Below are 24503 nucleotides of genomic sequence, written 5' to 3' on the forward strand. Positions count from 1 at the left end.
CTACCTTGGCGTCTTTGTGATTCGGGCTTCAAGAGAATTATTTTTAAGATTAAGAACTTGAAGGCTAGACATTTGGTAGAGGATTTCTAGCTATTCTCCGATTATATTGTTGTTATGGAGATCGAGGTGCTCGAGTTCGCTCAGGCTGCTAAGATTTTGAGGTTAGGGAGCTGAAAACGCATTTTGACCTAATGCAAGTATCTTTGTTTCTAATGCAAAGTTTACTGGAACCTCATCAGACAATCTGTTGGAAGAGACGTCTTCATAAGACGCACTGAGTGTAGGTTGCACCTCATCAGAAAAAAAACTCAGCTAGAGATAGGAGCCTATGCCTTCCAAATTATTTTTTATCTGTATTTGACGCAACTGTACTACGTTAAGGTATTGAGTCTGATTAGCAATGTGATGAAGCAACTGAAGACACCTTTTCCCATCTTCTCACTAACATCTTAATCAATCAGGTTATTTTGTTAAGCGATGATGGTCAGCTGTTCATGTTTCCTAATTATCTATCTTAGATGATTTTGCGTTGTTATTGATTTGTTTTCCCTTTCAGTTGTTTTCTCCTTTCAATTCAAAGCTTCTTAATTAGCTTGTTCTTTGATTCAGTATTGCCTACATGGTTGAAGTGAAGGATTGTTGTATTGGGACTTCTTGTATTAAGCAATCTGGCTTCCAAGCACAGGTTGATAGTGGGACATCATTCACATTGCTTCCAGATGAAGCCTATAAGAAAGTTTCTTTGGAGGTATTTCTTGCCTTTTTAAACTATGTTTTTGACTCCTTTTCACCAGCCCAACACTTTTCTTTCTTTATGTTAGTTTGACAGAGGAGTAAATGCCAAAAGGTCCAGCTATGAAGGATCCCCATGGGAGTACTGCTATGAGGCCATGTAAGTTGCAGCACTTGGTAAAGGGTACTTTATGAGCTTTCTCCCACGTGATTCTTGCTTATTTGTGCTGCTGCTTATGTAACAGCTCTGAGGAGTTGCGCAAGATTCCCTCTGTGACATTAATGTGTTATGGAGATCGAGGTGCTCGAGTTCGCTCAGGCTGCTAAGATTTTGAGGTTAGGGAGCTGAAAACGCATTTTGACCTAATGCAAGTATCTTTGTTTCTAATGCAAAGTTTACTGGAACCTCATCAGACAATCTGTTGGAAGAGACGTCTTCATAAGACGCACTGAGTGTAGGTTGCACCTCATCAGAAAAAAAACTCAGCTAGAGATAGGAGCCTATGCCTTCCAAATTATTTTTTATCTGTATTTGACGCAACTGTACTACGTTAAGGTATTGAGTCTGATTAGCAATGTGATGAAGCAACTGAAGACACCTTTTCCCATCTTCTCACTAACATCTTAATCAATCAGGTTATTTTGTTAAGCGATGATGGTCAGCTGTTCATGTTTCCTAATTATCTATCTTAGATGATTTTGCGTTGTTATTGATTTGTTTTCCCTTTCAGTTGTTTTCTCCTTTCAATTCACGCTCTTCTTAATTAGCTTGTTCTTTGATTCAGTATTGCCTACATGGTTGAAGTGAAGGATTGTTGTATTGGGACTTCTTGTATTAAGCAATCTGGCTTCCAAGCACAGGTTGATAGTGGGACATCATTCACATTGCTTCCAGATGAAGCCTATAAGAAAGTTTCTTTGGAGGTATTTCTTGCCTTTTTAAACTATGTTTTTGACTCTTTTTCACCAGCCCAACACTTTTCTTTCTTTATGTTAGTTTGACAGAGGAGTAAATGCCAAAAGGTCCAGCTATGAAGGATCCCCATGGGAGTACTGCTATGAGGCCATGTAAGTTGCAGCACTTGGTAAAGGGTACTTTATGAGCTTTCTCCCACGTGATTCTTGCTTATTTGTGCTGCTGCTTATGTAACAGCTCTGAGGAGTTGCGCAAGATTCCCTCTGTGACATTAATGTTTGCACTCAACAATACCTTTGTCGTTCGTAATCCAATTTTCCTTATACATGGCGATCAGGTATATTCTTTGTTTCTTGATCCGAGTTTTCATCTCTTAACTTGTTAATTGTCTGCAAAGTGTGTGCTAGAGCTTATTCTCTATTGCATTAAATCCTGGATAGGGTTTAAGAAAACTCGCTGAGGCTTAAGCCTCAAGGTGCGCCTGGAGCCTTTTATGATTTTACTGCCTTGAGGCTCAAGTCTTATATCTTTTTCCATTTTCTAATTTTATGTATCTCTTTTGATTACCTCATAACTTCTTTAAAGAGTAATGACTACAAACTCCCTGTTAGGCTATGTGTTGAAAATCAAAACACCTCAGTCTATTAGAAATCACAACCTTCCATCATCCAACCACATTTTTCCTCATTTACTTGTTATAAATTTTATTACAATTGGTATTACTACTATTATTGCTATTACTGTTATTATTACTATTTATAATTAGAAAATTATGATAATAATAATAATTATTAAGCGTCAAGCGCCTCTGAGACTCACTTCAAGCGTCAAGAAGTACACTTCTCAGTACATGAAGTAATAGAGGGGTGTCCTTTATTTTAGCTCTTGATTTGGGAAACCCCTCATTCGTGCCCTTTGAGATAATGTTTTCTCCTAATATTGTTTTGCATGAACTCGTTATCTTTTCGGTCCTTTTATTGTCATCCAAATGTTTGAGAAAAAAAGAGAGCACCCTAACTCAGCTTCAAATTTCAAGATGAAATGTTTGGATTAGTTGAGATCGTAGATGTTTGATGTGCTCTTTATTTGTTGAAAACTTGAATAACTAAAACTTGTTTTCAAATTATATAATCCTCTTTGAGGAACACATATTTCTTTAACTCTTGTTGTGCAAGGAGGTTCTTATGTGAACTCCAAAGAAAGTAGTCAAACCTAAATGGTTGGATTTGTTGGCGCAGGGAGTCACCGGATTTTGTCTAGCTATACAGTCCATCGAAGGAGACTTTGGAATCATCGGCCGTAAGTTGAGATACTTTTGCAGAATTTTAATGTTTTATCCCCCCTCCCCTCCCCTCCTCCTTTGGTTTTATTACTTCATAGTGAATTGCTTATGCAGAGAACTTTATGACTGGCTACCGCATTGTGTATGATCGGGAAAATCTGAAACTGCATTGGTCACGTTCAAATTGTGAGTACACAAATTACTCACATTTATCTTGTATAACAATTTAACCGTTTTCGCTAGCTGTTTGTAACTTGAATTTCATCTTGGCATATTAATGTGTAATACTACAATAGTTAAGGATTTCAGAATTGTTGGAATTCCGTTTGGAATTCTGAAATATTCTGAAAAATCCGACCAAAATTTGAAATTATTATGTTCCACTGCCAAAATTAGCTTATGTTCCACTGCCTGTTTCCATGGTTATGTACCTTATACAGGTCACAGACACGCACACACACACACACACACACACACACACACACTGCAGTGCATGTACAAACTCATAATTGGGAGCATCGTTAACTTTCTCACTGGCGTCATGTTCTAGGCATGTGGCACCACTAATCTGTATATAAATCCCATAGTGGTTTACCTTTTATCAGGACCCTTGGTTTGGTCCTTCCAGTAATATGTATAGCAATGTGATGACAGCTTGGTTCTTATGACTATGTTTAACTTAAGATCTTTCCCCCTCTCTTCCTTCGACCATCAATATATTTGAAATACCACATTGTATTATGCAACTTCTTCTCTTTTCCTAACTTTTAGGATGTTTTGACACCAAAGCACTATATTTTTGAAAACTATGTCAATCCATAGTACCAGATGTATGCATCCAAGTGAACCTGGAGCTTCAGCCATGGGGCATCGCTTTGTGGGGTATAGGGATTATCAGGGAATCGGCTTGAGACATCACTTCCCGGTTAAGCGGAAATGGGCTCTTGGACTTCAGGTTAATTTTTATGTTATATTTCTTATCCTTGCATGAAAAACATATACTGTTTCTTGGATCTATTTTGTCGATATAACGGAGTAGGTGCGGAATTCTGAATTCTTTGCTCAGTGAAATCTACGCTAACACCGCTGTCCTACGAACTCGTCCAAGTAATCATGTTGGTCACCTCAATTTATTTGCATGTCACTATATGTCTTTTTATACATACTCTAACAAACTTAAGAGCACTGACAGAAATCAGGACATAGAAACAAAAAAATTTGGTGTTTGGAAGCATCGAGTGTTTAGAATCATTACCTTCAGTTCCAAAATGGTCTTCTCACTGCATTGTTGAATGAGTACACAATCCGAACATTAATGTACTTAATAAAGTTTGCATGTTAAGAAGAATTCAAAACATTAAAAAGAATAATTAAGAATAGATAAGATTCCATACAATATGATTTAATAGAATCATGAAGAAGACAGAGTAGAAGGGAACGTTAAGGTAGCTAACATTATCTCCTACTGTCCGTAGTACTACAGGGCTTAGGAGATAATCAATTACGCTGAAGTAAGGAGGATTTGATCTCTGTGCTGTTTATGGCCATACTGTCTCTATTTCGTTGAAAGGAGATTTTCCTATAAAACAATGTAAAAAAAATAAAATCAGTGTCTAAAATATAAAAAATATAATAATCATTTGTTTTAAGAAAATACCTTTGAGTGTAATAATATTCAGATTGAATTGAAAACTTCTTTATAGACAATGTTTTGTGTATGTCCTTCAGGCTCGTCCCCATTCCTTCTGATTAAAAACTTCAGTCCCTCTCGTGAGCTTGTTCTTGAAACTGCAACATATAACTGGCCATGAGTGAAAACTGGCGTTGGCAAATATATTCCAACTTTTTCGAATGTTTGTCCCTGGCTTTTGTTTATGGTCATAGCGAAACAAACTTTAACAGGGAATTGCTTCCTTCTGAATTCAAATGGCCATTTCGTATCACTTTGGGGACAAAACTATTCTTGGAATAAAGACTGGATCTCCTACTCTGTTGTAATAATATCCGCATATATCACTTTGGAAGCCAATTTTGTGACGATCATCCTAGTCCCATTGCACAGTCCTCGACTCTGATTAAGGTTTCTCATTAACATGATCGGAACACCAACTTTTAAATCCAGTTTGTGGTTCGGTATGCCATTCTAATAGGCAGGGTTAAACAGCTGGATAGGGGAGCCAACAGACACGCAAATGGAAACCATATGCCCGCAGCCCATTATTACTCAAATCTTTAAGTTTCACTCAAAGATAGTGATTTTGATAAAGCTTGACTTTACAGTTTCTGAAGAATGAGTTCCAGACCACAAACTCAGTTGTGTTTGGTTTTAAAGGAGATAGTGCATGCATTACATGTAACTTTGTAAGTTCAAAATCATAAGAACAAAAGTACTAAACTGTTTTACCAATGCCAAAAATGAAGCCTAATATAGTAATATGTTATAAAAATGTAGTATATAGTATTCGGTTTTGGACTATAATCGACAATATGATAACATTATCCTTGTGACCTTATCAAGTATTGCTCTGTTAAGCTTCATAACTACTGATATCTAATTCAAGAGCTAGTGTTGCAACTTGCTAGTGTTGCAACTAAAATATCCCAACACGTAGAGTTGCTGCCTCAACTTGAAGGGATCTCTCTTTCTTTGTCTATATCCCAAGTTTCATATTACTAAACTCAATTCAGGAAGAGACAAAGTTGATTTCCTGAGAAAACAAATGAAGAGAATCTGAGTGAATATATTAAACTGTCCTGCAAGGCTGCAGCTCAGAAAAATAAAGTCTAGTTTAATGTTTAGGGCTTCATGAATTAATTAACCTAACTAAAACATAATGGTCCGACAGTTGGACATTGATGAAGAAGAGTTAAAAATCTTGATAGTTTAGTTGCAACTTGCAAGTACACTTGTATGGTGTATGGAGATACTTCTCAGGTTGGTGATGTATGTCTCAAAAGGCTGACTCATAGTTTTTCATTTGGAAGGAGTTCCCTTTGGTGGAATTGAGAGTACTTTCACACGTGGATGAGGAAGTTTGCTTCTTTTTTAATAATCTTTCAGAAAGTTTCAATAAAATCGTCCTTTGCCATTCAATTCTTGGACGATTAATGCCTCGTATAGCACTGCACTGGAACGTGTATTTGTGGTTTGTGGTGTTAAAATAGCTTAAGCAGCCCATACACAGCACTTGCTGCAGGTAGTGTCCATTAAAATTTATATTTTTGTTAAGTTTAGGACCAACGGAGAAGAAAATTAGAAGAGGATATACAGAGGGAAAGAGAAAAAGATAGAATGGCTGTTGAAAGGGCAACTCGCGAAGCTCGCGAGAGGGCGTATATTGAGAGCTACTGCTGAAGCTCGTCAAAGAGCAATGGCAGAGGCTCGTGAAAGATTAGAGAAAGCATGTGCAGAGGCTCGAGAGAACTCATTAGCTGAGAAGGCTTCTACATAATCCAGACTCAGGGCAGAGCGTACTGCAGTAGAGAGAGCAACTGCAGAGGCTCGGGAGCGTGCTGCAGAGTAGGCTGCTATGGAGGCAAGAGAACGTATAGAAAGATCCATTTCGGAGAAATTTTCTACGACTTCCAGAGATAGCGGACTGAGGCACAGTGCTTCTTTTTCTGTGAGCATAACTATTTTAGATTATTTTTTTATTTTCAATTCGAAAGTATGAATGTTATGCATATTCTTCTGTTATTCTTTTACTGAAATGATTTATGATAGGATATGAGGGATGCACAGTTTCATGGCTCAAGTTCTTTCAGTACTTCCCAAATATATTCAAGTTCTACACCTCATGGTGGTGAGTAACTTTGTTAATCTTGCATCCGATTTTTCAGACAACAGCATCTGCCTTACTTCATTTGTCCACTTCTTCGTTGTTCTAATTAATATCTATTCGGAGATTATTTCTAAGCTCTAACGAATATGTATTTCCAAATCTGAAGCTTCTGCTACTGAAAAATATCAAGCAAATGAAGTTGAATCAGCTCAGAGGTGTAAAGCTATCTCGAGCTCTATGATAAGCAATACCTTAGAATTTGCAATAAACTTTTGACAATAAGAAAGAGCCCAATACCTTAAAACTCCTATAACCAAAATCCACTGAGCATATGCTCCTATGTTGCACGGTATGCACCGAGACACGGCAGGGACACTCCGGAGACACGACATTTTTAGTTAAGAATTATGCTCCTATTGCACACAAATGTAGAATAAATCACTTGCTATGTTAAGATTTCCTTCCCTTTGTCTTATGTAGAGGATTCAACCATCTCTCAAGAACAAATTTAAGTTTTTCCATGAAAATCTAAATTTGTATAGCTCACAATCATAGTTTCACATGGTTCAACAATCCGTTATGGACTCAGATCGTTCCAATTAGCAGTGATGGGGAGGAAATCTAAAACGTCCAAACCCTTTGTTTTTTTTTTTTACTTTGAATAAATAGGGGTGGGTAATTGGAGTTGGCTCAGAGTGAATTGAAGAGGGTAGGGTTCATGAAAGAGACGAAGAGAGACTTACTCAATTTGTTCATCCCCTATTGTGCAATTTCAGCAACTTTCTTATCCGGGCTACCCAAAAATTATGTTTGTGAGCGGAAGCGAGAATGTTGATTGAAGCTTCAAGCTGGATATGTATTTTGTCTAAATCTATGTTTGGGTTTTTCATAATTTGAAAGTTAAGAAATATTCTTGATTTCAAAAGTGAATGAGTGAGCAAAGTAAGAGGTTTTGGGGTTTTAGAGAGGTTACAGGGTTTTCGTTTTAATTTCGTGCGACAGTTTTTTTCTCCTGATTTATCGTAATTAGCTTTGCCCACGTGGACACTCTCAAAACTCTCCCTCAATTGATGAGGGGAGAGCTACTGCAAAAGATCAAACTGGTCATTATAGCTAATACTCATGCTCCGAGAAGTTCGGACCGTATTTATTACATAATTTCTTCGTGAAAGGCTCAGTTATTGCATTAAGTGCTAGAGGACCCTCCAAAGAGTCCGGCTTCTGCGAATACACTTTGTTTACCATTAAGTAATTCTTTGGCGTGTTTCTAAAGTAATATTCAAGCAACCAACATTTTATTTTTGTGCGTTCGTATAATCTTTAACCGAATCTAATACGTGCAAGGTTACAAAGCTCGCACATGTGAATGATGTGTTGATATAAGGTGCGTGTGAACCCTTAGGCCCTAGAACGTTTTAGCCAATTCAACATTCATTAAATACATATTATTTTAATTTATATGAATAGGCATCTGACCAAAAGCAATTTTATTTATTTACTTTCTTCTTAGTTTAATTGCAATTCAAGCAATTTAATTTTCTAAATGGTTTTCTAGGCCAGGTAATGGCAATGATATAGATTTAGTTCCAGAAATTAAGCCCGACTTTCTATAGAACATGAAACAAACTAAGCTTACAACCATTGTAAGGGAAAAATCTGTTTTACCATCCAAAAGCACTTATCCAACCACATTAATTGTCTGACCAATTAAAGACGTGATCAAAAATTAAGTTTAAGAGATGTATTTAAAAAATTCAATAACGGCATTGCAAGAAATAAGCATGGTAAAGCAATCAAAGGTAACGTGAATAAATTAGAAGAACTTACCGTTATCCATTTGTTCTTCCACTTAAGCAAGCAATCAATCAAACCTCCATCTTGGATATCCGTTGGTTTCATTGGAGAAGAAAGATGAAAACACAGCATCTATTGGGCATAAAAACCAATTCAAATAATTTCATTAAGAAAAACAATTTTAGTAAAGAAAAACAAATAAGAAAATTACCAAATTTCTAATGAATCAAAAAAGAAAATGGGACAAAAAGTATACCTTGAGGACCGCAAAGATCGTTTGAGCCCCATTGATGACATGTTAGTGATTTGGAGGCTGCCCCTCTTCATCTTTTAGAGTTGTATGATGATGCTTAATCACTTGTCACTGAAATGAATCATAAAGAATTCAATAAGTACAAACCAAGTAGCATATGAGAAGCCAATAATATGAAACATTTATAGTGACTGAGTTATCATATAGGTCGTCAAAAATTCAATGGTCGAGTAATTCAAGTACTAAACACGCACAGAAAAACTGCACAAAGCCATGTATGAATATTTTCATACTACCAAAGTCAATAACCATACTAAACACGCTAAACAAACTAATTACATGAACTTGAGAACTTAAATAATAAACAACTAACTCCGAGCACAGCCACATAAAGAAGACAAAACAAACTACACATGCCAAAGGCCCTTTAGCAACTCCAAATAAATAAGCCTAACTGGCAATACAATCTAAATTTCCTAGAAACTTTTTTGACTTACATCATATTTCCTTCTTTTGTCGGTGATTTTGTAACATTATCACCATCGTATATGGAACCATGAAGCTTTGTACATTGTGGAAATTCATGATAGATTTAAAGAGTAACCCATATTACATTAAATAAATCAAACTACCAAAGATTATTCAAGAACTTTTCAAAACCAATTAATTTCTCAAGTATTGATAAATAAACTACAGTACCAACTACACTATGTTTGAATGGTGAAACTCAGACATTGTGAATGTTTGAAGAATGAACCTTTACGGAGAGCTAGACCCCTTTGGAGCTAAATAGAAGGGAAAGACTCTATGTTACACCTCACAACTATATGCAAATGAGTATGAACATGCTTAAATAATAAGACCAATTATAGTGGCATCTCTATGCCAAATTACTCGAACCCAGCCAGCTTGTATCGAAAACAACCCCTAATCTCATTTACCCAGACAAACTTGTATTGAAAGCAACCCCAACAGAGATGTCGTGGCATCCCCAAAACCACCACACTATTAAAACTAATTATTACCAACAGCGAGTCCACTAAGATGCTTATGTCAAAGGGACATATATAGCTCTATCAATAGTACAATGTCCTCTCTTTCGTAGAATTGTGTAAGGTGTTAGTAGCTGACGAAACATGAAAACAATCGAAGATATGTTGAAACACTCTTAGTGGATTAACAATAGAAAGACCTACAGGAAACTATAGAAGAAATCAAGAAACCCAAAGGAAAGAACAAAATAAATATAAATATATAAAAAAGCACACCTTTAAAGTATTTCACCATCAATATCTTAGTTCATTCACGTTGGCAGCATACATAGGAAGGCATATGCCCATCAAGCTGCTGGAGCTTATAGGATTAATCGCTCAAATAAAACCACGACCTCTGCTTCCTCTCCTATAATGATAATCATTTAAATAAGAAATTGTTCAGAGAATCATAACAATATGAAATAAGTTCGAGAAAATGCTAAAGCGGACTCAAATCAATGAATTGTACAAAAGGGTATCGACTTGACATGTAAAAGGTATTAAATTATTTCTTTCTATGATCACACTAATGCATGCACCTTATTCTCATGAAGACGGCCGACTCATGAGATTTTACCACGCACGTTTGTGGACCGGATGAATAATGTTGCCTTCCCATACTCTAGTAGTCTTCTTGTAGTTTTTTGTTGTCGTTGTTTCTAAGAATCCCCATCCCAACCATTGCAAGGAGCACTTACGACTTTGTCGGACATGGTGGGTCTTTTTTTCAGATCCCGAGCCATGAACACATGTCTTTTTTGGGTTGGAGTTTTAGCTTCTATAGATGGGGGCTCGCCTTCATCTAATGCCGATTATTAGAGAAGACCTTTGAAGATTTCTCGAGGATAATGAAAAGGGGAAGAAAGAACTAACCTCAAATCACAAACAAACAAAAATCAAGGGAATAGATCGGGTCGTCTGCGCCTCGAGATCAAATGAGAGAGAAAGGATGTAGTGAGAAGAGAGGAGAGAGATCATCAATTCGAGGGACTTATTCGAAGTGGAGAGAGATTAGTTAGTGAGAGAGTTTTTCCTCCTGATTTATCATAATTTTTTTAGTTTTTTTTTTTTTTTTGACTTTGTGAGAGTTTGGGGTTTTTGTTGGGGTTAGATTCCCGCACAAAAAAAGGTAGATGAATTTTTTTAGCTCTCCCTATTTTATCGTAATTAGTTTTGCCCACGTGGACACTCTCAAAACTCTCCCTCAATTGATGAGGGGAGAGCTATAATATATATATACAGATGTTGAGGGCCTAATGAGGGCCGGGTTTAAGGGAGGGCTTAAGTTTCAAAGTCTAGGCCCTTACCCTCCCCTCAAAGGCTTGAGGGCCGGGTTGGCCCAGCCCACGAATGTGTGAGGGCCTCATTTTGAGGGCTTTTTGGGCCCATGGGCCGGGTCGGGACGGGCGGGCTAAGGGTTTGAGGGCCATTTTGACACCCCTAGTCCCTGCAACTTCTAGCACTTTACCAGCCTCAAATTCATCTCTATAAAATTTAACATTGAGCTTTCTTATATTGTGGATATGTGGCTTGTTAGTTTAAGACTATAACACTTATAACCATTTGGAATTTAAAAAAGGTCATGCTTTGCACACATTACGTACATATCACACACAACTTTTAATGTATGACCCAGAACTAAGCTCGGCCACACCATAATTTATTAGATAGGTTACGACATTTCGGCATTTAGGTTCTAGTGGTCCATACTCCATACATCCAGTGAGAATTGTATCAGCAATAATTTCATTTGACACGCTAATAACTACTTCCAGAAGTATAGACAATGTACTGCTATGACACTCAAAAAACAATTTCCTCCCACACAAATTTTCATGTACGACCAAGAACTAAACTCGACGCACTATAATTTATTAGTATAAGTTACCTGATTTTAACATCTGGTTGAAAAGAAGCCATGCTTGAGTGTGATATCTTCTTTGAGCATAAGCTGAAATCATAGCAGTCCAAGAAACGACATTCCTTTCAGGCATTCCATCAAGCACTTTTCTCGCATCATTTAACGAATCACATTTTGTATACAAAACGATCAATCTTGTATTAAGGTACACAGGTGGAAGGTACCTTGTTTTAATCATATGACCATGGACCCTTTGGCCTTCTCTAATTGCTTTACGGTTAACGCATAATGTTAGAAGGGAATTGTAGCCGTGGAATTTCATTTTGGTTCCTTGAATGCACATCTCTACAAGTGCTTCTTTTAATTGACCGTTGATACACATGTTTTTTAGATTTGAATTTGGCGGGAAGTGAGGGTTTGTTTGGCTGTAGAATGTGTTTATGAGGGAATAGATGTGGTTATTACAAAATTGGGCTTTGAAGATAGAACGTGTGGAGTTAATAATGTGCATTTTCACTAGTCTTTGCCCGCATTCCTGTCTTTCTTATGGAATCTCCAATAGGGGGGGAGTGTAAAAAGTATAATGTGGAAATTTTACACTTCAAATTTCAAAAACTCTTTTCAATGGGGTGTTATATGGTACGTAATAGAGTATTAGTTGATAGAAAAGGTGGGGAATTCCCTCTCTCGCTATCAGCTAATAAAAAGCCTAGGCGACACTTGAACAAACGTCTACGTAAAAAAAAATTCGGACGTCACTTGGAATGTCGTCCCTATCTATTTCTAAAGTCACAATTTGAACATTTTAAACTCGGACCGTCACTTAAAGTAATGGTCCGAGTTTAAAATTGAATTTTTTTACACTTTTCCATTGGGAATATTAGAGAGTGGATATATATGAACTCTATAATAATTTACAATTGGAGTAATAAAATCCTAATAACACCTAGGTGGCAACTATGTGGAGGTGTAATTTTACACCCCCATTGGAGATGCCCTTATTGTTTAGTTGTTTAGTGTACACGTGTTTTAACTTCACTTTCTGAGTGATGACCGAAATGGTGAACATGTCCCAAACTCCCAATTGATTGTATAGCATTGACTGAAATTTAAAGAGTCAGAAATTTTTCCCAAAACCGCTGATCAGATTCCAAGCCACCCCCTTTAATAAGGGGAAATGCTTTTCCTGAGTAGTATTAAAACTCTTAATCAACATAATAAGTTTGTGGACATACCACTATTTGCTGTACACAAGACCTCGTGTCCTGATTGGTGGAGAGGCTGCCCAGGAAAACTGTTTATCTGTCCGAAAAAACTATTTATTTGGCCCACAAAGTGTTTGGACCAATGAGAAGTTGGTGTTTGTGGACAAGTCTGTCAACAAACTCGCTCTCCTTAATCAATGGGTTAACAAATGTTCCGTGGAGGCTATTTTTTTTTTACGGGGACTTAGAGGGTGTTTGGATCCTATTTATTTATTGCCAAAAAGTGTTTATTAGTGGAAAAAACATTTTTTGAAAAAATAAATGTGTTTGGTTTATATTTAAAAAAAAAAAAGTTTTTCATTCAAAAAACACTTTTTGGTCCCAAAAACTTGTTTTATGATAATTAGGTGGAACTTGTTTTTCAAGTTAAAAAACTATTTTTCTTTGAAGGAAACACTTTGAGTGTTCAAGGCAAATGAACTCTCCGGATGTTTTAGACTTTAGTGATTTATGCCACGATATGCCAAAATATATCCAGAAACATAGTGCGAAATCTGATTTGATAAAATAGTTTTTAAGAAAAATCACAACCAAACACGTTTATTGAAAAGTTGTTTTTAGAATAAATACTTTTTCATAAAAATGTTTTTTAAGAAAAAATGATTTTTTGAAAAAATGAGAACCAAATACCCACTTAACCTCCCAACATTTGTACCCTCTTTTTATTTTGGAAATTATTACATACTCCTTCAATTTTTGGTATAAACATTGATATTTTGCATAGGGGGTTTTTAGTTTTTACAAATTTGAAATAGGACATCTGTTACACAAAATAAAATGGGAGGCAATCAATAATTATTTACAAAATGGAGAATTATCTCAAAAAAGAGTACAAACTTTGGGAGTTAAGTGAAAAAAACTCAGAGCCCTTCTTTCTAAGAGGTAATTTACAAAGAAAAGCAATGAGAGTTGAGTTCATGGGGTCAGTCTTATTACCCTCGTATTGGTGGGTAAATATATGAAAGAAATGAAGATCACTATAAACTATGAGCAATAGGCCATGAGATAAGCATTGATTCAAATATTTATTATTCCACTTTATTTTTGCATGTTCCTCTACTACAAGACGATCACAATTCTAACTTGAATTACAATACATAGAGAAGTATTTTCTAAGGTGGTGTCCCACAATGTGTGCAAGTGCAATGAAATTGATCGTCACAACTGGCGCGAACGTCTGCAGCTTTTAAATACTTGTCAGAACAAAGTTGAGTACAGAATCCAGGGGTACATTGTCGAATGAAGAATTGATCGGCGGCACATACTGCAGCCTCTCCAGATATGTTACCTGCATTAATTCCAAATGTGAAAACGTGTTATGTTAGGTCCTAAATGTTCACGTATATCATCCTTAAAGATATAAGTAAAGAAATTACGATAACTGAACTTCATATACGGAATACAATTACCCTTCAGAATAACAAACAGAAACAGGAGATAACATCATCTATCACGTACCACGGTAATTAGTTTTCTCACAATCTTCATTGCCTATAGCGACGTATCTTAAGTCAAAGGGTTCCGGATGGCCCATTGCTGCTCGAACAGCCCCCCATGTTGAATTAGGAGCACCTCTGGCGAATTCTACGCTGTCAAGCATTTCCTGCATTAAAAATGACAGAGTAACAGTGATTGTTAGTAAAATGAATCGAGGTAACAAAAACAAATATGAATATAAAATTCAAATTTTAATGGGGAAGTAAACAAAAATGAAAAATTCAGCCTACCTGCACAAAAGGCAAGATGCTAGAAGTAGCAACTTCTTCTCCGTGGCTGATTCCTGGGAGAAGAATGGTAAATAAAGCATCAGTTAAAATAGACAAAAATCCATCTTTCTTTGGTGAAAACATGTTAGCTATTTGAAGAAAGATGTACCGCTATTTACCACCCACAATGGCAAAGCTCCCAGATCCTCTGCTAGCTACATCGAATATGGTAGCTGTCACTTAATTGGCTACTTAAAAAGTTTCTCAGAGGACAAACTAAACTAAGAAATACCATAAAATACCTACTTGAAGAAACTCAAAGTATCCAAGTCCGTCGTCAGTCCAGTACATCCATACATCCCCAAAGTGTCCAGGTCTCTCCTCCCACGGACCAACGGTTTCCTTCCAACGAAATGCATTTCTTAGCCATTCACCTTCGACACAACAACCACCTGAGATAATAAAAGGAACAAGAGAACTTTCTGAGTTGACCCTCAAGAAATGTACACTTTATTAATGATGATTAAAGACTGCTAGAATGTGGCATTATATCAATTTTTTTTTTAAACTTGTGTTATTTAATATAATCTAAGAGAGAGCGAATGAAGTGATTTTGTTATTTGACAGAAGAGTTTTATTTGTTTTTTTTATATATAGATAAAAGTTTGGGTTTTTTAATTGTGAGTTGGTTTAATGTTTTTTGTTTTTTTTAATTGTTTGTAACGAGTGGGGTAAATATTGCTAAAGAGTTTAATAAGGAGTTGAGTTCTCGGGGATTGTGAGTGATTTTGTTATTTGGTAGAGAAGTTTTATTTGTTTTTTTATATATAGATAAAAATTTGGATTTTTTAATTGTGAGTTGGTTTAGTATTATTATTATTATTTTTTAATTGTTTGTAATGAGTGGGGTAAGAATTGCCAAAGATTTTAATAAGGAGTTGGGTTCTCGGGAATTGTGAGTGATTTTGTTATTTGGCAGATGAGTTTTATTTGTTTTTTTTAGATATAGATAAAAGTTAGAATTTTTTAATTGTTAGTTAGTTTAGTGTTTTTTGTTTTTTTGTTTTTTAATTTTTTGTAACGAATGGGAGTGCGGTAAGTATTGCCAAAGAGTTTAATAAAGAGTTGGGTTCTCGGAGATTGTGAGTGATTATGTTATTTGGTAGATGAAATTGGTTTAGTGTTTTTTGTTTTTTTTTTTTAAATTTTTTGTAATGAGTGGGAGTGGGGTAAGTATTGTCAAATAGTTTAATAAGGAGTTGTGTTCTCGGGGATTGTGAGTGATTTTGTTATTTGACAGAAGAGTTTTATTTTTTTTTTTAGATATAGATAAAAGTTTAGGTTTTTTAATTGTGAATTAGTTTAGTGTTTTTTGTTTTTTTTTAATTGTTTGTAACGAGTGGGGTAAGTATTGTCAAAGAATTTAATATAAAGAGTTGGGTTCTCAGGCATTGACGGATTAATTGAAATCGTGTGTTTTTTTTAAAAAAATATGGTTGGTTTATTTTTTGTCCTAAATAAGTGACAACTAACTTAACTCTTTATTAGAAAGTTGTTTTGTGCTGGTCCCTATTTTTTGGTTTGGTGGCCCAAAACAATCGCTTGGTTGCTTGGCCTCAAGGCCGGCACTGACAACATACCTGGTTCATAAATTTTAAAGTAAAGGAGATGCCAAACTTTGTTGGAACCATGGCAACTCCACGCTTTTTCCAACAGTTTTGCGAATTAAATCGATCAACTTTACTACGAGCCTTCCAAAAGTCACAAAAATACTTCAGTTCATCCCAAAGTGGAGTCAAGGTACAATGTTGAAGTTCTTGACCATAAAACAGATCCTTATCTTTGAAAATTAATTTACTGAGAGTAAAATTTTCACATGAAAGAAATAGAACAACAATGATAATGAGCAAGAATTAACAAATATTATACCAAACAAGAAACAAATAAAAGACACAAGGGCAGGAGGCCTTTTACTCTAATCTCTTCAGGGCTTCTCTTAAGTTCCACAGCAATCCGTTGGATCCAATTTTCAGCAATTAGCAAGCCCTGAGGCCCACCAAATCCACGAAAAGCTGTGTTACTCGGGATATTAGTGAAACAAACTCTTCCGGCAATCCTGATATTTGGTATTTCATAGACATTGTCCGAATGAAACATGGCACGCTCCAAGACTGCCAAAGAAAGGTCCCACGCAAGCAGCTTTCCTTCATTTGTAAATCCAACCTGAGACCACAATTAGAAAATGAAGTAATTTTGTGACAAATTCAAAAAAAGTTGCATGCAACCACACATAGCATGCTAGAAACACTACAAGCAATTGGCGTCATCGTCATCATTGGATAGGCCATACCTTCTGTAGCTAATGCAAAACCAAATGCAAGTGCCTGTCCGATATTATTTAACTTTTTTTTTTTTGGAATTATGTAATTATATCTGCTCTTAACCCAAATAACAGAGTAAGAGCACCAAAAATTATGAACTTCTTAACTTGTAAGAATCTCCAGGCCAAGGAAATATGGCAATTCTTTAGATGGAAGACTACAATCCCATTGAAGAAACTGTTTTAGAAATACTTCCTTTTTTTTAGAGGTAATTTCAATCTAATATCTTGCCCTACAGTACAATGTATAATACTCTAAGGGTGCATTAGAAACGACCCATTTCTTTAAGTTTTGCTTCTTCTTCCCTATACATCTATAACTATGGAAGCTTGAAAATTATTAAATCTATTCCATAACTCAGCTGTCAACCCATGACATTATGCATTCCAAATAGAATCCTGTACATGATTTATCAAATTTACAGAACCAAAATCAGTACCTTGTACTTTCCAAGAAAGCTATGACGTTGCCCAGAACTCATCATATCTACATCACGGTCTAATGTGAGCTTTACTGGTCGATTAAGAAGATAAGATGGCACAGCAGCTGCAGCAGCAATCATGGCTGACCTTGTTTTTTTTCCACCAAACCCACCACCAATATGCTTGGTCTTGCAAACAACTTTTGCCATTGGAAGTCCAAGAACATGACGGACGACGTACTTCTGGTGTTTTTGAGGGGCCTGCTCTCAAGAAAACTTATATATTATATCATAAAAGGCAAGAACTACAGATTAATTTAAACACTATCTTTCATCAAGCAATATAAATTTGTACTGAAGTGAGAATATAATGATTGATTTCCTTCTATATACGGTGAAGTAAGAATATTGACAAAATGAAAATCCTCTGCATGATGCGTGTTGTCCTGCAATTCATCAGGCATGAATTCCAGTAGAATTTTTTGCCCGAGCCCAAAAGCGGATGTATCCACCCTCTTATATAAAGTTTATACGGACAGCATGCTATTATATATGTATACTCATTGTAGATAATTATGATTTTAATGAACTTATGCTCAATAAAGAACAAGGAAATTAATATTCGTATATTTAATGGTTCCCAACTCCCTCTAATCACCCTAGACAAGCATACACACATGAAAACATATAATAATAATAATAATAATAAAAATGGTAGGATTTGATAATAAAGTTTTTGGGGTTGGAGAAGCAGCCAATAGTGTAGCTGCAACGAAGGTGGAGAAACAAGAAGGAGCTTTTGTAGCTAACCAACACTGCTTTGTCCCATTTCGCATTCCGGTCTTTCTTACTGTTTAATTGTTTAGTGTACGCGTGTTTTGACTTTACTTTTCTGAGTGATGACCGAAATGCCGAACATATCCCAATTGATTGGATAGCATTGACTGAAATTTATTAACTCTCTATTTTGGAAATATTACTGATTGCTTTCTACTCCGTCAATTTCTTGTGTAACATGCGTTGATATTTTTCATATTGACAATTTTATCTTTATTTCAAATTTGTAAAAACCCCGTATTTTTTAACACACGTCTTTGACTATTAACCACCCTTATGAGTTATGATTTTCACTATGAGAGCTAAAGTCTCAGCAGAATTCAACCACAGCCAAACCAGCCGTTTTAGATGACTCAACATTCTTAAACTTCAAATTAGAAAATCTAAATGAGTTCAATGAAAACCCAAACAAATCAATCCCACGTGCCCAAAACGATTTATTAGATTTCCTCAACTCTAACATTCATACACTCAATCACTTCTTTTCATAACTAATCACTCACTGCCACATCATCTGGTAACCTCAATATTATATACACACAAACAAACCCATCACCAAAATTTCAATAATTAATAATCCAAAACCCTCAAATATAATTAGTACATCTGAAATAACTAGAGTCCTAATTCCTAAGTTATCTCAGATAAAGTTAAATAAGAGAAAAAAGGGACTTAAAATAATTTCAAAGCAAAGCTAGCTATGGCGTTACGTTATGAGCTGTATAATTGTTGTTTTCAGAATATGACTACCTTCCAAACCCGTTCTACGAACGGGTGATGCTACATTAAATTATTTAGAAAATTATTATCAATTGTGCAGAGCTATGAGATGTGGATATTATATTGATCAGTCATTTAAATTTCTTGTAACATGAAAACCTCGATCATTCTCTATAAAAAGAAAGAATACATTCTTGATAATACCCTTCAACTTCTTTTTGTTGCTTAATAATAGAAGTTTGATTGAAGTTTTAATTTATGATAATACCCAATGAGGCGAATATCATATTGAAGCTACGTTACTTGAATAACATTCTCAATCATACAAAAAGAGATATGATAAACATCATTTGCAAAACTACAATTGTCGAGACATTTCCACTACATATAATACAAATTCGTTTTGATGTTAGTTCAATATATTTGTATCTAGTTTCTAATTTTCCGTTAACTATTCTTTGACGTTAGTTCAACGCATTTACATCCAGTTTCCTATTTTCCGTTAATTATTCTTTGAGGTTAGTTCAATGGAGTTGTATCCACTTTTCGATTTCTCATTAATTATTATTTGAGATGAGTTCAATGCAGTTGCATTCAGTTTCCAATTTCCCGATAATTATTCTTTGAGGTTAGTTCAAAGCATTTGCATGCAGTTTTTGATTTCCCGTTTGCTATTTTTTTAGGTTAGTTAGTTGGATACATTTGCTTCCAGTTTCTGATTTCCCGTTAAATATTTTTTGAGGTTAGTTCGATGCATTTGCATACAACTTTCGATTTCCAGTTAATTATTATTTGAGGTTAGTTCTATGCAGTTGTGTCCAGTTTCCAATTTTCCATTGTTTATTATTATTTGAGGGTAGTTCAATGCATTTGCATCCAGTTTTCGATATTTTGTTACTTGTTCTTCGAGGTCAGTTCAATGCATTTGCACCCAATTTTTTATTTCTCATTAAATTATTCTATTTGAGGTTAGTTCAATGCATTTGCATGCAGTTTCTTATTTACTATTAGTTATTTTTTTAGGTTAGTTAGTTGGATATATACATTTGCTTTCAGTTTCCGATTTCCCGTTAAATATTCTTTGAAGTTAGTTCGATGCATTTGCATACAATTTCCGATTTCCCATTAACTATTCTTTGAGCTTAGTTCTATGCAGTTACGTCCAATTTCCGATTTCCCGTTGTTTATTATTATTTGAGGGTAGTTCAATGCAATTGCATCTAGTTTTTTATATTTCGTTACTTGTTCTTCAAGGTCAGTTCAATGCATTTGCACCCAATTTTTGATTTCCCATTAAATTATTCTTTTTTTTTAGGTTAGTTCAATATATTTGTATCCAGTTTCCAATTTTCCGTTAATTATTATTTTGATGCACTTGCTTCCAATTTCCGATTTACCGTTAAATATTCTTTGAGGTTAATTCGACGCAATTACATCTAGTTTATGATTTTTCGTTAGTTCGATGCAGTTGCGTCAAGTTTATGATTTTTCGAAATGCAGTTGCGTCAAGTTTATGATTTTTCATTAGTTCGATGCAGTTGCGTCAAGTTTATGATTTTTTATTAGTTCGATACAGTTGCGTCAAGTTTATGATTTCCCGTTTATTATAATTTAAGGTTAGTTCAATACATTTTCATTATGTTTTTGATTTTCCGTTAATTATTTTTTGAGGTTTGTTTAATACAGTTGCATCCAGTTTTCGATTTTCGTTAATTAATTATTCTATAAGTTTAGTTCGATGCATTTGCATCCACTTTCCGATTTCCCGTTAATTATTCTTTGTAGTGAGTTCTATGCAGTTCCATCCTGTTTTCGATTTGTCGTTAATTATTTTTTTAGGTTTGTTTAATACAGTTGCATCAAGTTTCCTATTTCCCGTTAATTATTCTTTGTAGTGAGTTCAATGCAGTTGCATCCTGTTTCCGATTTGTCTTTAATTATTTTTTGAGGTTTGTTTAATACAGTTGTATCCAGTTTCCGATTTCCCGTTAATTATTTTTCGAGGTTAGCTCAATGCATTTGCACCCAGTTTTCGGTTTCCCGTTAAATATTATTATTTGAGGCTAGTTCAATGCATTTGCATCTAATTTCCAATTTCTCAATAATTATTCTATAAGTTAAGTTCGATGCATTTGCATCTAGTTTCTGATTTCCTGTTAATTATTATTTTAAGTGAATTCAATTCAATGCATTTGCATCCAGTTTCTGATTTCTCATTAATTATTCTTTGAGATTAGTTCAATACATTTGCATCAAGTTTCTGATTTCCTATCAATTATTCAATGAAGTTTTATCCACTTTCCGATTTTCTGTTAATTATTCTTCAAGATTAGTTCAATGCAGTTGCTCTCAGCTTCCTATTTTCTGTTAATTACTCTTTGAGATTAGTTTAATGCATTTGCATCAATTTTTCGATTTTTCGTAAAATGCATCCAATTTTAGATTTTCTGTTATTCTTCGAGGTTAATTCAATGCAGTTGCACCTAGTTTCTGATTTCCTGTTAAGTATTCGATCTTTAAGGTTAGGTCAATGCATTTGTATCCAGTTTCTGATTTCCCGTTATTTATTCTATGAGGTTAGTTCGATGTATTTCCATCCAGTTTTCGATTTCGCGTTAATTATTCATTGATGTTAGTTCAATGCAATTGCATCATGTTTCTGATTTCCCGTTAATTATTCTTTAAGGGTAGTTCCTTGTATTTGCATCCAGTTTCTGATTTCTTAATAATTATTCTTTGAGGTTAGTTTGATGTTCGGTGCATTTTCATTTTTTTTTTCGATTTCCCGTTAATTTTTCTTAAATATTCATTTGATGTAGTTTCATCTAGTTTCTAATTTTACGTTAATTATTCTTTGAAGTTAGTTCAACTCAGTTGCATCCAATTTCTTATGTCCCATTAATTATTCTTTGAGGTTAGTTCAATGCATTTGCATCTAGTTTCTGATTTTTCATTAATTATTATATGAGGTTAGTTCAACGCCAATTGCATCCGTTTCTGTATTTTCCGTTAATTATTCTTTGAGATTAGTTTGTTTGCATCTAATTTTTAATTTCTCGTTAATTATTCTTTTAGGTTAGTTTTATGTCGTTGTGTCCAATTTCTAATTTTCTGTTAATTATTCTTTGATGTTAGTTCAATGCATTTGCATCACAAATTAAAACTCATTATATGTAATGAACCACCACAGAGTTAACATATTGGTTACCCTATAAATGGAATACCTTTAAGCTCAGCGCCAGCCCCCAGTGTATACCAACCTTAGTTCCTTTTCTAAATCCTTGTTCCCAAAAGGAACCTCATTATATATAGATTTTATAATGAGTAGAAAACATTAGCTTGAGCAATGTGTCAAAAGATTAGATAATCAACCATTGTTCAGAAATATGAAAAAACATTGTTCAATCTATTGGTGTTTAATTCTCTAAGCGACATATTTTTATGTCCAAATTAAGTAACTGAATTTGTAGCATATTTGAGCATTTGAAAAATAATTTCGAACACCACCTCTTTTAATTTCTAACAACACCTTTGTTAGATTACACGCAAGAGACATATATGCCTTAGGCACTAACTTTTTATTTAAGGATATAAATATATTATGTCCAAAGCAACTTTAGTAACTCTATAACATGAATAAAGTCGATCCACACCTTATGGAAAAGCACTAATCACCAAAAAAAATCACGCAGGACCTACAATTCTACAAAGGAGGTTCTAGAACTGCACATACAAAAAAGTTGTAAATATTACAACTAGTGGATCAAATCATACCGACATTGTCGATTTCTTCGTTGGTCGATCTCCTTTTAATTGAGGTACCGGGTACAAATATACTTAATATGAGTTTCCATCGTTATTTTACTGCTCGGTGGCCTTAGACTGCTCCCTTCACTATCAATTATCCGTATCAAACTTTTCGCTTTCTAGCACCCCCTCGACATAGATAGAATAAACTTGAATCAACAAGTAGAAGTCAATACATTCTGAACATTAAAGCAGAGTCCAACAACGTCTGCTCCATACGATGCCAATTTATCAACTTTAATTTAAGCAAAAATCAACTAAAGAGAACCAATGAACAAAAGGAAAACAAATTGTAATAGGATGCAGGGAATCATACAAGAACTCACATTAATAAATCCGTATATATGTTATGTTGGTGTTAGTTTTGAAAGACACAATTATGGTTGTTTGAAGTTGTTTGATGTGCTTAAGTTTCAAGAACAATTGTCGAGCATGATGAATGGAAACTGTAGCAAGTTCTTACAGATACGTGATTGGGTTTTTCTTATGTGATTATATATAAGAAACTACTAAATAAGCCTAAGGGTAAACCTTATAATTTGTGCTTTCGTCATACTCATAGCGATAGTATGGTAAACAAACATCCTTTATAATATTTAATCAAGAATGTTAATTCTAGATTATATAAAAGATGACAAAAGTAGAAAAAGCATTTGTTGATAGCTAAAAGGTCATATTCTTTCTCTTGATGAGGTATTCGATACATGCGTCCCTATCTTGTAAGTGGAAATGATAGAACCATAGAACATTAATTCCAATTAGGATTTGTAATTTACCATGTAGTCATGTAGATGCCTTAGATTTTTTGTTGTATCATTCCTCACTTAGTTAATGAGGCTTTCGATTCTTTAAGAAAATAGTTTACCAAAAAAAAATCTTTAAGAAAAGGTAAAATGAAAAGAACGAAAAAAGGACAAAAAAAAAAGCAAAATAGTACCCACTTTTCATGGAACTTCGTATGTATTATCTTTCCAACAATTTGATAATCGCACTTTGAGACATTTGAGCTATTCGACAAAATAGTTTGCTTCAAGGAAATGTTTTCTGCTCTAGGCTATGAAAGCACCTTAATCTCAATGATCAATTTGAGCTATTCGACAAAGAAACGTGATTAGACACGGAGTACTTACTCATAGTTTAAGCACTACGCACAACATAAGAAAAGTATGAAGAATCACGGTTTCTGAATTAAAACTAAACAAAGATTTATTTCAAACCTTGGGTAGATGTGTTTCTCTTATTGAAAGTTCATAGGAATAGCTTGACTAATCTTAGATGGTTCACGACTTTTCACGAAGACACAAAGACAGGGAAGAAATTTTGTATATATATCTTAACCAAACTTGCTAAATCTTGTTTACATTTATTTTTTCTGTTTTTTTGGATTTTTTTTTTTCCGATATATATATATATATATATATATATATATATATATATATATATATATATATATTTTGGATATTTGGATCAGTATTGAATAATGATTGAAGTATATTGAGGTTTAAGTGAACTTGGTAATAATAATCATAATGATGGAAGTATATTGACTCCTCCTGGTGAGGTTTAAGAGAAGTTGGTAATAGGAATTGGCCATAAATAGTTTAATATATTTAGAGAATGGAGTATAAGAATTTTACTCGTAGAATGAAATTGTTGGGTTTAGTTTTACTGTTTTAGTTTGAGACTACTAATTTTTGTCTAGGCTAGTAAGA

General features: G+C 34.6%; 3 protein-coding genes and 1 long non-coding RNA gene across 6 annotated transcripts; 1 reads left to right on the top strand and 3 right to left on the bottom strand.

The window, feature by feature from the left end:
• Nucleotides 1-589: 589 nt before the first annotated feature.
• Nucleotides 590-4558, top strand: LOC147485219 (aspartic proteinase-like protein 1). Of its 2 annotated transcripts, none has more exons than XM_086572321.1 (9): nucleotides 590-748; nucleotides 822-892; nucleotides 978-1068; nucleotides 1518-1656; nucleotides 1730-1800; nucleotides 1886-1985; nucleotides 2887-2947; nucleotides 3045-3116; nucleotides 3753-4558. In XM_086572321.1, the coding sequence occupies exons 3-9, from the start codon at nucleotides 1022-1024 to the stop codon at nucleotides 3839-3841; spliced, it is 579 nt and encodes a 192-aa protein (XP_086428447.1). In that variant the 5' UTR covers nucleotides 590-748; nucleotides 822-892; nucleotides 978-1021; the 3' UTR covers nucleotides 3842-4558. The 2 variants fall into 2 exon arrangements, with proteins under 2 accessions (XP_086428447.1, XP_086428448.1); XM_086572322.1 differs by having other exon boundaries at nucleotides 3029-3116; nucleotides 3753-3803.
• Nucleotides 4559-4607: 49 nt separating this feature from the next.
• On the bottom strand, nucleotides 4608-10370 carry LOC147485220 (uncharacterized). Of its 2 annotated transcripts, none has more exons than XR_015201889.1 (5): nucleotides 10333-10370; nucleotides 10028-10160; nucleotides 8763-8870; nucleotides 8540-8638; nucleotides 4608-4718 (listed from the first exon to the last, which is right to left on the bottom strand). It is a non-coding gene; the product is annotated as an uncharacterized LOC147485220 (long non-coding RNA). The 2 variants fall into 2 exon arrangements; XR_015201888.1 differs by lacking the exon at nucleotides 4608-4718 and adding an exon at nucleotides 7101-7125.
• A 3550-nt stretch (nucleotides 10371-13920) lies between these two features.
• On the bottom strand, nucleotides 13921-15135 carry LOC147485221 (alpha-L-arabinofuranosidase 1-like; the record flags this gene model as incomplete). The annotated part of the gene is made up of 5 exons (XM_086571283.1): nucleotides 13921-14207; nucleotides 14378-14522; nucleotides 14647-14699; nucleotides 14795-14840; nucleotides 14932-15135. Coding segments are annotated over 5 exons (624 nt in total), but the record flags the coding sequence as incomplete, so codon positions are not given.
• A 1307-nt stretch (nucleotides 15136-16442) lies between these two features.
• LOC147485222 (xanthine dehydrogenase 1-like) lies at nucleotides 16443-18200 on the bottom strand. Its single transcript, XM_086571860.1, has 2 exons — nucleotides 17446-18200; nucleotides 16443-16848 (listed from the first exon to the last, which is right to left on the bottom strand). Exons 1-2 carry the CDS (start codon nucleotides 17635-17637, stop codon nucleotides 16549-16551), a joined length of 492 nt encoding a protein of 163 aa, XP_086427986.1. The 5' UTR covers nucleotides 17638-18200; the 3' UTR covers nucleotides 16443-16548.
• Between the last annotated feature and the right edge of the window lie 6303 nt (nucleotides 18201-24503).

Source organism: Coptis chinensis, chromosome 7 (assembly GCF_015680905.1).
Source record: "Coptis chinensis isolate HL-2020 chromosome 7, ASM1568090v1, whole genome shotgun sequence".
Classification (NCBI taxonomy): domain Eukaryota; kingdom Viridiplantae; phylum Streptophyta; class Magnoliopsida; order Ranunculales; family Ranunculaceae; genus Coptis; species Coptis chinensis.